This window comes from Episyrphus balteatus, chromosome 1, assembly GCF_945859705.1.
Source record: "Episyrphus balteatus chromosome 1, idEpiBalt1.1, whole genome shotgun sequence".
Taxonomy (NCBI): domain Eukaryota; kingdom Metazoa; phylum Arthropoda; class Insecta; order Diptera; family Syrphidae; genus Episyrphus; species Episyrphus balteatus.
Genome location: NC_079134.1, coordinates 148517856 through 148532031, shown reverse-complemented (window position 1 = coordinate 148532031; position 14176 = coordinate 148517856). Strand labels below are relative to the sequence as shown.

The 14176-nt window shown below is 28.3% G+C and overlaps 2 protein-coding genes across 3 annotated transcripts in view; one reads left to right on the top strand and one right to left on the bottom strand.

Annotated features, from left to right (window-relative positions):
- LOC129906768 (tyrosine-protein kinase receptor torso) overlaps positions 1-14176 on the bottom strand; it is an 82084-nt gene that overhangs the window by 32452 nt on the left and 35456 nt on the right. For both annotated transcript variants that reach the window (XM_055982677.1, XM_055982678.1), the window contains one exon: positions 6553-6734. In XM_055982677.1, the coding sequence (XP_055838652.1) occupies positions 6553-6734 (182 nt within the window). The remainder of the gene's footprint in view (positions 1-6552; positions 6735-14176) is intronic.
- The window catches only part of LOC129906790 (peroxiredoxin-6-like), a 261543-nt gene that overhangs the window by 239747 nt on the left and 7620 nt on the right, over positions 1-14176 (top strand). The window lies entirely within an intron of this gene.

Sequence of the window (14176 nt, the reverse complement as noted above, 5' to 3'; positions counted from 1 at the left end):
TTTTTTACATTTATGTATCAAGTTTAAGTCATTTGAAAGAGGCATTAAGTGAATGGATCATAAATGAGCCACCGTGCAGAAATGTTCCTCCCCTGTTGGTCCATATATGAGCCATCATGCAACAAGGGAACAAATTTTCTTTTTTTCTTATTATCTATACCCGTTTTTTTTTACGTTTACGTGCGGAATGGTATAAATTTAATTTAAAATAGATTAAAAGGCCTTTTAATCTATTTTATTGAGACTCATACAGCTGCAGTGCGTAGTTTTTACGTATAATTAATTTAATTTAAATTTTTTTTTTGTTCGTTTTCTGCTCAATGTGCCAAATATGATCCAAACCGGAAAACCCAAAATTTTCCCACTTTTACTCAAAAATTTGAAAATTCCTGAAACACGTGTCTTTTTATTTAACATAATCTACCATATATATTTTTTTCACGCAAAACAAAAAAATCATGCGGTAAGGGGTTAAGACTTTTTATATAGAAACTTGGGAAATGTAGGTACCTATATAAAAAAAAAAAATAAAATTAATTTTTCAAAAAAATAAAACAATATCTGAAATCAAAACGCCCCACATAAGAAGTATGCAGTTTTATTTGATATGTTAATGTGCATTTTTAGAAAAGCCGTTTTTTAAAAAACAAATTTTTTATAAATAATTTTTTGAAAAAAAGTTTTAAAATAAAATTGGTATGCCATTTTGTAGAAAACACTAATCAACATCTAAAAACAAAATTTCAAAAAAATTCAATGCCCAGTTTTCGAAAATTTGATTTTTCAAAAAAAAATTTTCAAAATTTTTTTAAAAATCCAAAAATAATTTTTTTAAAATTTTATTTTTGGTTTATATTTAAAGTTTATAAATGTTTTATAATGTATAAAAAATTTCGTTGAAATACAATAATCCGTTTTGCTGAAAATCCGATTTGAAAAAAGCGGTCCTATGACAGGTACCGTTAATAATGATTTTCAAAAATTTTTTTTTTTTTTCAAAAGATAAACCTCGATTAAAAACTAACATTTAAATTTTTTTAACAAAATCGTTGGAGCCGTTTTCGTGAAATTAAAATTTCCGAAATTTTTGTATGACAGTTACCGTTATTTTTGGACCAAAAAAATTAATTCCAAAAATCCCTCTGGAGAGCCTCCAAAAAATGCTACATACCAAGTTTGAAGTCAATCGGTTCATCCGTTCAGGCTGTAGCTCCTTATACAGACAGACAGACAGACAGACAGACTGACAGACAGACGGACAGACGGACTTCCGGGACCCACTTTTTTGGCATTCTCTACCATCGTAATGTCATGGAAAAATGTTATCTCAACTTTTTTTTTTTTGTACGAATGCATAACTTGATATACAGGGTGTCCCAAAAGTAATGGATCAAACGAAATATGCTGATAGGCTAACTTTGGGGCTCTCAGAATTTGGTAACTTGTTTATCCCAAATCCTTACGGTTTTCGATTTAATGCAGTTTTCGTGAAATTTCGAAAAATCTCAACTTTGCAACAGTATTTTGCTTCCTCCGCTTATAATTGATTTTTGTTTTTTACAATTCTTTCACTAAAACATTGCCTAATAATAAGAAAAAAATAATTTATCAAAATATTTTTCATTTCATACGCCATTTTGCTGCAAATTAATTAACAGTTCCATGTTTTATAAAAACTCAATTTCTTTCTTTTATTTCAGAGCAACACCCTGAAAAAATTTTGTATGGTGTGGCACTGGTTTATTTTTTTAAAAACTTGTCGCGTTATTGCAGTTTTCAAAAATGTATAAATGTTTCCAAAGTTGAAATTAGAACGAAAGATATCACAATTTGAATGCGAAAAATCAGACGTTTTCAGAGCAAAATAACAAACAAAAATCGAGGCTTTTGTTCAAAAAGAAATAAACAAACAACAGTCGAGAAAATGTGTTTATTTTTCTTTGTTATTTTTCTCTCAAAAGCCCTGTTTTGTTGCTTTTCAATTGTAATATCTTCAGTTCTAACTTCAACTTTGGAAACATTTATACATTTTTGAAAACTGCAATAACGCGGCAAGTTTTTAAAATAATAAACCAGTGCCACACCATACAAATTTTTTTCAGGGTGTTGCTCTGAAATAAAAGAAAGAAATTGAGTTTTTATAAAACATGGAACTGTTAATTTATTTGCAGCGAAATGTTGTATGAAATAAAAAATATTTTGATTAATTAATTATATCTTATTATTAGGCAATGTTTTAGTGAAAGAATTGTAAAAAACAAAAATCAATTATGAGCGGAGGAAGCAAAATACTGTTGCAAAGTCGGGATTTATCGAAATTTCACAAAAACTGCATTAAATCGAAAACCGTAAAGATTTGGGATGAACAAGTTACCAAATTCTGAGAGCCCTAAAGTTGGCCTATCAGCATATTTCGTTTGAACCATTACTTTTGGGACACCCTGTATAGTACCTATATCGCAAGTAAAAATGGAAATTGTTCGGGCATTTTATAAGTTTTTAGGTAATAAAAATCAGTTTTCAATGCCATCTATGAAATAGAGGAAATTGTTAGAGCTTGTTTTCGAGAAAATAACTCAATATAATTGTATAGAAGGCACAATTAGGCAAGATACTAAAAATATGTACATACTACATACATATATAGGTACTCTGTTGAGTCGAAAAAGTTTGAATTTTTGTAATTTATTTTGACTCCGAACGATGCTTCGCATTACTAAAAAAGAAAGAGTATCCAATTTAAGATCATTAAAATTGTATTCAAAAATTAAAAAGTATAAAAAATGAATATTATTTGAAAAAAAATCGAAATGAGATTGAACATAACTACTCTAATTTAAAAAAAATAACAACCTTTGAAATTACAAAAAAAAATTATCTGTTCCAAATTTCAAGCAAATTCATGTCCTAAATTTTCAATAATTTTTATCGATATCTCGATGACGATGCACGATACGCAAAAAATGTATGTAAATATATAAATTGTAAAATAACCAATTTGTCGCCCTTTTTTCAAAAATGTCGGAAAAGGCTAATAGGAAATGTTGGTCGAAAACTTCAAGTTAAGCTTTTCCAAGCACCCCATATGTCATTTTCAATTTAGACTTTCTCGGTTCTTTTGCATTTCTAAGACGTTTTTTTTCCGACGAAATGAGTGGACTATTACTCATGTAGAATATATTTGTTAGAATCAATCAATATTTGAATATTTTACTTATTTTTACATTTCCATGTGGAACAGTATCTTCTATCTACATCCTGGCTCCACCATTTAAAGGAATTTCTTCAAAAATTCAAAATGAATCAGAAACTATAAAGTGTTTTATTTGCTTGTGCAGAGTTGTGGGAGTTGTGGGGTGTGATTGTCTGCTGCAATTTATCTGCTGGCGCTTGCAATGGCATAGATGTAGCTACAGGAAGAATTGTATGGAACCACGAAATTTTTACTTGCGATATAGTTACTATAGGGCAAGTTTAGGATTCATAAAAAAAATCGAACTCGAGATAACAATTTTACATGACATTACGATGATGGAGAATGCCAAAAAAGTGGGTCCGGCAATTCTGTCTGTCTGTCTGTCTGTCTGTCTGTCTGTCTGTGTGTACCTCGAGCTACCGCCTAAACTAATGGAAAGATTTTCTTCAAACTTGGTAGTTAACAGTTTTGGGTGATTCCCTAGAGGACAAATTGAAATTTTTTTTTTAGGACCAAAATTAACGGTACCTGTCATATAACGGAAATAGAAAAGTTAATTTTGTTCAAAAACGGCTCTAACGATTTTGATCAAAATATTTGTGTGTAGTGAAACACATAAAAGCTTCCTTTGGAAATAAAAAAAATATTTTTTGTACCGTTATTAACGGTACCTGCCATAGAACGGTTTTTTTGATTTATGAATTTCTCGTAAACGACAAAACAGATTTCGGTCAAAATTTTCATACAGAAACGTTTAAACAATTATTATTTAAAAATTTTTTTAATTTTTAAAAAAACATATTTTTGGATTTTTAAAAAATATTTCAAAATTTTTTTTTGAAAAATCAATTTTTTGGAAACGGGTTGGTGAAAAATTTTGAAATTTCGTTTTTATGTGTAAATTAATTATTTATTCAAAATTGCATATCAATTTTTTTTTTTGACAAATGTTAGGAAATTTTAATATATAAAAAATTAATTTTTTAAAAAACGGCTCTAACGATTTTCGAAATTTTTTTTCTAAAAATTCCTTTTTATACAAGAAATAAAATGGCATACTTAGTTTTTTGTAAAAGATCATATAAAACGGTATTTAATTATTTATAAAATCAGATTTTATTTTTTTTGCACCACTTATGAAATTCCGTGAAAATATCAAATTTTAAATTTTCTCTTATTTTGTTCAATGAAAAGCTTAAACATTAGAGTAACTTTTACCATAAGAGCAAGTACGTGCGACCCCAGTCGTGCAATTTATTTAAATCATCTTGGGACCTATATGGCTTAAAAGGGCATCAATAGTAGATAAGAAATATGAATTTTTTTTTTTAAGCATCCCCGGAACTTGCTATGACGATTCTTATTTTCAAGCTATAAAGTGTTTTTTCAGCCAAAACTTTTTTCATTGAAGTCCGATTGTCTTGGTTTTAGTTCCAGCATAATCGAGAAATACCCGAAGATCATGTGCCAAAAGCTAAGGTTAATTTTTAAATGACGCTGCTAGCTTGTTTTTGAGTAAAATGCACATGACAGGCAAAGGACCCACTGTAATTATGTGGTCGTGGGTGATAACATAAAATGATTGGTATCTTGGATGGTTCTTTGAATTAGATGTATAAGAGTCGTAATTCTTGCAGACCCTGGAGAGGCAATCCCAAAATAAAGTGCATCAACAATGCCGTTTTTTTAAATAAGGATGGTACCTAGAAAAAAAAACGTTACCACATCATTGATTTTTCTTCCCAGATACGACAAAGTTAAGTTCAAGATGGTTTAATTGTTCCCTATTGAACCACAAAATTTGTCGAATTGTAAGCTTGCTTCCGGTGCTTTTGTTCTTGAAATAATATTTAAATGGGAATTTGATGGCAGTAGTTGTGGTTAGGATATATATAAACAAAAGTTTGCAGACTCTGGGAAGAACCGACAGTGTTTTCCTTGTGACTTCTATCGTTCTTATTAAACTTACTAAACAAAACTATTGTAGATTCTTGGTCATAACTAACCTAGCATTCAAACGACGAATTGAAATTTGAAAAAGAAACTACTGAGATTTAAAAAGAAGCGAAAGGATAACATGCACGTTGCACGCTTAAATAACAGTTTAGTACCAACTGAAGTAGTAAATTCTAAAATAGAAAATAAGAATTCTCTAAAAATATTTTTTTAACAATTATGGTTGATGGAAAAATGTGCTCTGTTCTTAAGTTCTTTTTCTTATTTCACCTGGCAGGAAACTCCAAAAGAAATGGAAAAATTGCTTTGTGATACTTCAACACAGGAGTTTAGAAGATATAGCAAATGAAACTAACTATAGCTTTGGTCTGGAAACCTTCTAAGCTGTGTTCTGATTTTTCAAATCCTGTTTGGATATTTGCAACATGCTGCCTTTACAAAAATAGAAAATAAATAATGAGGATGAAAAACGATTAATAAACGAACGACAAAAAAAATTCAATTTAAATTTCAATACCAGTTATGTTGCCTACTGGATAAACCAGACCAGGAAGTTGAACCACTAATGACGGTAATAAGGCACGAAAGTTTTTTCAAGAGAAATCGTCAAAATCATCTGAAAAATTTTAATACCTAAGTGTTGATCTAATATTATCATTTGGAATAATTTTGTGTGAAATTTCAAGTTTTTTTAATTTACTGATAAAATTTGTTACTTATTGCAGTTTTGTTTGTGACATTTTCTAAAAACGCCTCCAACAATATTTGAATTTTGTGTTTCTAAAAATTCTTCGTTATACAGGAAAATAAATTGCATAGGTACTTGGTTCAGAGTTCAATACATTTTAAAAGATGTTTTTGCAATACGAAAAAAATTATGTAATTTTTTTAAGTTTTTGAGAAATTTCTCATTTTATTAAATTGAAAATATTCTAAGCAACTTTTTTCGTAGATGCACTCGGATGTGGGTAGCTTTACTTCGTGTTGATACTTTTATCCTAATCCATTTGCAGTTGTAAAAGTGGGTATTTGAATATCTACAAATCTAAAAGGATATCAGATTTCATTTCATTCTAGAAATGCAATGAGCATTTCTATTTCAAAAGAATTTTACAAATGTTATCATCTGGATATTATTGCAATTCCTTTTACACACTTACACAAATCACATTCACATTCACATAGCTTAAAGTCATTTTCAGAAATATTTTGATTAAAATAGAATTTATGAAGAAGATTAGTTTTTCATATAAACCAGTATAAAATATATGTTTAAGGATGTACCAACAAAGAAAACTCTCAAAGCTTCTTAACATATTATGATTATTATATAGGTATACCCGTGACCCGTCTCTCTGTTTGCTAAAGATATTTAATATTATAAAATATATTGAATTTACCTTTGATATATTATAATCATACTTCTTTACATTGTAAGTATGTAACTGATCCAAATCAAGCAATCGTAATGTATAATAGTCTGGTTTGTATCTAGGAAGTTTCCAACTTATGTTTAAAGAGAAAATATTATTTGGTAAGAGAAAATCTTCTTTCACAGATAGTTCTTCAGGTCTAAAAGGGGCTGAAAAGATAAACAAACAATTTTTAATTAATGAAATAAGATTGTTTGATTGAAAATATTAAATATCTTTTAGTGGAGTAACTAAAGCTCAAAAATTGGCAATATTAGGGAACCCGGCCGAACAGCTTAGATTTTGATGATCTTTTTTTTCAAACGTCTGTAATTAAAAATACTTTTAAGTCTATAGATTAAAAATTGCCGGTGTTACCGTTTTGATTTTTTAAATTTTATTGAAGATTTTTTCTTAAATTTCATAAATTAATTGATGCCAAAAGATTGTCTAGGAAATTCAAGGAAAAAAAATATATGGGAGTGAGGGACAATCTTTCATCGTTCAAGAGATAGATGCAATTTTCTTATTAATTGACTTCAAACACAAAAAAAATATTTGAACACAACGGCAACACCTACAATATTTAAATGTACATTTTTAAAAAGTTCTAGCTTTTCATATTTGCTAGTCATATTTGTAATATTAAAATTAAGTTAATTGAATTAAGGGCTTTTGAAGGAATGGTAACTCAACTCAGATTTTTGAAAAAAAAATTATTGAAAAATTTTAAATGTGGTTTTTAAAACTTTTTCGTAATATAAAATGCATTTTTTTCAATTTTTTTTTTTGGACACATTTATTATGATTTGAAATTATAAAAGGAAATGTCAATATGTATTACGGTTTATGAAAAAAATTAAAAAGTATTTCATTTTCGAAGAACTTTTTTGAATAGAAGTTTTGGAAAAAAATTTAACTTATTTTTGTTTTTAAAGTTCAACTTCTAAATATAAAATTATTTTTTATTAATTTAATAATCCTTACTGTTAAAAGTTAAATAGCAAACATTTAAAGTTCTTATTTACCAAAGTCTTTGAGAAAATCAATTATTTCAATGCAAAAATTCAGTTTTTATCAAAAAAAAACCCATTGAAATTGAAGTAATTTTTAATTTTTTTTTTTAAACTGTAATATATTACCTTTTCGGAATTCAACTGATAATATTTATGGCCAAAAATTTTTTTAAAATAAATTCATATTTTATTAGAAAAAGTCTGGAAATAAAAAGTCATTTTAAATTTTTTTAATAACATTTTTTTTTAAATTCTGAGTTTGAGGACCATTTTTTCAAAATCTCTTAATTAAGTTTAGTGGAAATAAATTTAAGAGATAAGAATGAGCTTCTGGCCTTTTAAAAATGTATTTTAAAATATTGTAGGTGTTGCCGTTGTTTCCAAAATATTTTTTTTTGTGTTTGAAGTTAGATTGTGAGAAAATTGCATTTATCGCTTAAACGATGAAAGATTGTCCCTTACTCCCTTATATTTTTTTCCTTAAATTATCTAGGGAATCTTTTGCTATCATTTGTTTTATGAAATTTAAGCAAAAAAAGTGGTTTTAATTTTTAATCTATAGACTTTAAAGTATTTTTAATTAACCTACGTTTGAAAAAAAAAAATCGTCAAAATCAGAGCTGTTCGGCCGGGTTCCCTAATAATTTGCTTTAGTTACTCTACTATTTGTTATAGAATTCATTTGTATTTGCTTTTTCAACAAGATAAATTAGAGAAAATCTTCAAAAACAAGAATCTTGCCTAGAAATTCACTTTCTTGGAACTTTTTGTTTTTTATAATTGGTCTCTAATAATAAATATCCACTTCTTGAAAGTAAACAAATATAATCGAGAGAGATGAAATTACACCACACCATTAATACTGCCTGAAATTTCCTATTTTATAGGAATTATATTTAACAGGAAATGAAAACAATAGTGACAATCTGACAAACAAATAATATTTGCATGTCCTAAGAACTTAAAGACTGGCAGCTTTTGTATACACTAAATACCTGCCTATACCGTTTCAAATTTCAGGAATAGCTAAATCACTTTATTTCTTTTCTTTTCCAGGAATTATTTTCCTGTGACATCATTAAATTCGAATTAGAAAAAAAAAAACATCAAAAGAATTTTGCTCCAACATAACAAAACCAAATGAGAAAAAAAAAATTGTTTTTTTTTTTCTTCAGGTATTTGTACAACTATGCAAATAAAATTTAAAAAAATGAAAATTCTACAGGTTGAAACTTTTTTTCTTCAGAATATTAAAAAAAAAGAGAGAGAGAAAAAAATTCAAACGCTTGCCATTAAAATTTATTATGAAAAGAACATAGAGCACTTAAGTTTGTGTGAAGTACAGGTACATACCTCTACATAAAACATAACAAAAAAGGAACTAACAAATTTACTTTGAAATTTTCATTCTCTGATTTAAGAGTAATTCGCAATTAATTCGTTAGAAGGTACTAGCCATGTTTGCGGTCTAGGTTAATTAGTTGAAAGGTTTTCCTTTTATTGTTCGTTGGTTTTTACTTGCATTTAAACAAGTTGTATACAGATACTATAGGGCAAAGTTTAGTGATATCCTTTTGGTCTTTCCAACTGCATAAATTACAAGACATGTTACATTGTACCTGTAATAAATAATTTAAAACATTTAGAATTTCCCTCTTAAGCTCTATCTTCATGGATAATTCTGCAAATTTTTCGCGTACCAACTTCTTTAATCCACAGCAAAAGCGACTTTTTTTTGAAAGTCCTTTTGTTCGGTACTTTTTTAACCAGAAAGATATAGTCTACCAGCAATTTTAATTTTTGATGAATAGTAAATAAGTAAGTAAGTATGTAATTCATTGTTTTATTGAAATTCATATGATTAACAATTCGCTGGCTGAGAATTATAAGGTTGTATGTATGTCTGCAGGGGTTTCCATAAAACATACAACCTTATAATTCTCAGCCAACGAATTATTGATTAACAATATTTGAATATAAACTTATCTTAATATACAGGGTGTCCCAAAAGTAATGGATCAAACGAAATATGCTGAGAGGCCTACTTAAGGGCTCTCAGAATTTGGTAACTTGTTCATCCCAAATCCTTACGGTTTTCGATTTAATGCAATTCTTGTGAAATTTCGAAAAATTTCGAAAACGTGCTCCCCCCTTTTGACCAAAACTGAGAATATCAAATTTAATACTTATAAAAAACCCCATTTTAAAACAACACTATACGAGTTTCATACCATAAAACTTAAAGTAAGATACTTTAAAAAATAAAAAAAAAATTTTATGATGTACCAAAAAAAAAAAAAAAAAAAATTCTGGCTCCAATTTTTCGAATCAATAAACTAAAACTTGTTCCAGGTTGTTCTAGGGATCATCTAAAATGTTCTAGACTTTCGCTACTTAATACTGATTTTCATTATGAAAAATTTCAAAAAAATACTCCCCCATCCCACAGTGGCGTACGATGAGTCGTCGGGGCCCCGGGGCAAGACTAAATTTTGGGGCCCCTTTGATATTTGTGGGCCCTTTGGATACAAAAAAAGTACGTATACGCCATACATTTTTGTTTTGTATGGCTTATTTATTTTAAGGTTTATTTTAATGTTTCAATATGTTCGTAATATGCACTTTGCTATATCTACTTACTTAAAATTTCAATCTTAAAAGTAGTAAATACTTGTACTTTGGGCCCCCAAAATTACATATTTAGAGACCCCTAAAATAAATTTTTTTTTAGCTTTTCTGAAGTAATATTTGATTTTCCATCATCAAACATAATTTTTTTTTCTGTGGGGCCCCTGAAAAATTAAAATTAAATATTTAGAGGTCCCTGAAATAAATTTTTTTTTAGCTTAGAATTGATAGTTTTTGGGCCCTCTGTTCTGAAGTAATGTGTACACATTTGATTTTCCATCATCAAACATAGTTTATTCCTTTTGGGGCCCCTGAAAAATTATTTTTGGGGCCTCAAATTTAAGTGCTTAGAGGCCCCTAAAATATAATATAATTTTTTTGGAGCCAAGAATTAATAGGTATTGGGGCCTCTGTTCTGATGTAATATTCGGAATGCCACTAATAACGTAATGTTTTTATTTTGGGTCCTGATGTATTTATGTTGGGGCCAATAAATTGATATTTAATTTTCCATTTGATTGTTTTGAACCACTGAAGTAATAGCTTTTGAGGATCCTAAAATAATATTTGTCATGTCATCAGAAAATTTGATGAATATTTTTGGGCTCCTTAGTAATAGATTTTGGGGCCCCCAAATTAATATTTGATTGCCTATCAACTAAAGGGGTTTCTGAAAAACTATTTTTTGGGACCCTTCATATAATATTTTTGGATCCCCGAAGTCATATTTTTTGGGGCTCCCTTAGTAATATTTAGTAATCCATCAACAAATGTAATTTAATTTAAAAAACAATTTATTTTAATTTTTTTTTTAAGTCCTGAAGTAAAGGCATTTGGGGCCCCTGCAGGGCCCTGGCTTGAAGTTGTTTTTTGCTTTTTTGTTGCCCCTAATGTATTATTTGTGGTTGCAAAGAATTTTCAATTTATATTTTTTGGGGCCCTAAGATAAAATTATAATTTTTCTTTTAAAAAAGCAGTTTATTTATTTTGGGGCCCCTGGAATAACCTTTTTATCAAATCAATATATATTGTGTGGCTACCAATGCATTATACATTACACTGAATGACATAATTTGTCTCCCCTGTATCCGAAGTGATTCAAATACATTTTAATTAACTTCGTTACTCAATTTATGCAGTTTCCTTTTCTGCATTGTCTCCAGTGGGGGGCCTGAGGTCGGTCGGGGGCCCCGGGGCGTCGCCCCGCTTGCCCCAAGGGAGTGTACGCCCCTGCCATCCCACCTTTTGACAAATCCAAAATCTAAAAGTTGTTCCAAGTGCACAATCACTCAAATCCAAATGTTCCAAAGTATCATTCAAAAATATTCAAAACTGACCATTTTAAGCCAAAATTTCATTTAATATGCGAAAATCATGTTAAACTTGTTCTAGCTCCCCTTTTTACCGACTTCCAAAAAGGAGGAAGTATTCGATTCGTCTGTATTTGTACGGTGTGAGAATGGTTTATTATTTTAAAAAGTTACCCTGTTATTGTAGTTTTCAAAAACGTATAAAAGTTTCCAAAGTTGCAGTTAGATCGCAAAATATTACAATTTGAATTCAACAAAACAGAGTTTTTCAGAACAAAAAACAACCAAAAATAAACACATTTTCTAGAACTGTTATTTGTTTATTTTTCTTTATTTTTTTGTATTTTTGCTCTGTTGAATTCAAATTGTAATATTTTGCCTTGACCACTTACAAGAGATTCGTAAAGATTAAAATCGAAATAGTGTCAATAAGAAGTTATTTTTTCACAAAAAAAAAGTTACACATACACGATAGTGACCGGTTTTTTTTTTATAAATTGGCTACAAAAAATATTTGCGTTCACTTAACAGGAAAATTATTTAGCCTTTTTTTATAATTCTATAGTAATAAGGCAAGAAACGGTAATATTTTAAAGAAATGTTTGCAAGCTTACAATTTATTTCGAATTGGGACATAATTTCATATTTGAGATGGGATATTGCCAAATTTAATTTATTTGTATGTTCAAATACAAAATTCAAAGCTGCAGCTTAAAAAAAAAATTAAACGATGGGGAAAAAAAATTTATAGAATTTCTTTAGAAAAGAATAAAAAAAAACAAGCATTTTAGCAAGAATCTTGCGTTACCTAATATTTAATTTTTGAACTGCTAGTTGTATCATTTTCATTATTAAAAAGATGGGAAAAGATTAAAAATAAGTATGGTTTTGTTTTCGCTACATCTCAAATTCATGCTACTTTATAATGTGGCCTTATTATTGTTGAATTTAACGGAATTCACTCTTATAGATAATTTGTAAGTACATTGTAAAGCATCAAGGTGAAACCCTTAAGTAAATTCATCGTTCAATTAAAAATATATACATAGATATAGTTAAATTAAAATGCCTTAATCTCAAATGTTTTTAAGTCTAGGTATACTGTGACCTAATGATTATAGAAAATCTCCAATAATTAATATCAATAGGTATTGTTATTGCCACTTTATTCTTGGAAAAGACAAAAAACAAAACAAACAATTTCCTGAAATTGAATGAATTTGCTGAAGGTTTTAGTAAAACGTTTTTTAATGAGAAAATATATAGATTTTGCTGTTGGAGGTCTTACAGTAGATAGATACTATTGGAAGCAAAATATATTTGGTATTCTTTTTGAACTAAATAGCAAGAAAAATAGGCGATAAATAACCTTGAAATGAGTTCGTCCTTCAATTAAAATTTGAGTTTGTATAAAAGAATTAAAAAAAAAAAAACAAAAAGGGCTGATTTATTTGGCATACTTAAATTTAGGGTAAACTCAAAGTCAACCTTCAACCTTATTTGGAAATTGAAAAGATCAAAGAAAAATTTTTGATAATAGAAATTTTTGAAGAACTTGGGATTTGCAATGATATTTTCTATTTCTCTTTGAACAGAAAATAGCAGTATTCACGTCTATAGGTCCAGTTTGGTTCGGTCTTTGTTTAAGTAGACATTGACGAATATAATGATTATTTCGAAATTCAACATAAACTTAAACATTGCAATAAAAGGCTTATATAGGCCTCTCCTTTTTCACTGACGTAAATATCGATAAGTAATTATAATTTTGTTAAAAGCTTTCAATGTTGTTTTGTATGACATCCACATTAGAATGGCATTTAATGTTCCTAGTTTTCCTTTGGTACTTACTTCCTTGTGAAGTTTAAAATAGAATTCATAATTCTCTTTGTATATTACAAATGTTTAAATAATGTATTATTGCCTTTTTGTTACCGTCATATCATTGCAAAACTTCAAAAGATAAAATTCACATTTCTGTTTCAAGTAAAACTAAATACTTTGGTGATATATGTATTTTCGATAGAAATATAGAAATAATCTTTTATCGTGAATATCAAAAACTTGTATTTTAAAATAAGTTTCAATTTAACTCTCTCCGGTGGTGATGCCTTTATAAAACAAAAAAATCTAAGGAAATAATAATTTGTGTATTTTAACAAGAACAACACAGATTTCGATTTTAATCAATTTCTCCACAGAGCGAATAAAGTGGTGAGGTATTTAATGAAGCTTTCCCTTTAAAAAGAAAAAAAGAAAAACAATAGCAGTTTAAGTTAAGGGATGTATGAAAAATTATACGTTATTCGATTTTTTAATTTTTTTTTTAATACGACAGCAACCTTAAATATTTGTTAAGGAAACTTATAATAAAAAAAAATGAAAAAAAAAAATAAAATTGACATTTAAGATTTGCGGTTTGGCTTGAGAGGGAAGATTTAAAATATATATTTTTAATAAATATACCAACGAGTTCACAGTATCATAGTACGTTCATGCAGAAAGTACAATTTATTAAAGGTTATGTAATGGAGAAAGACAATTTATTTGGGTTGCTCTTAGACAACATAAAAATGTTTTGCAAATTCGCTTTGAGTTAAAATGTGTTGCATAATTTATGCATTATGGTAGAAAATAAAAATAATTGGAAATATTCAT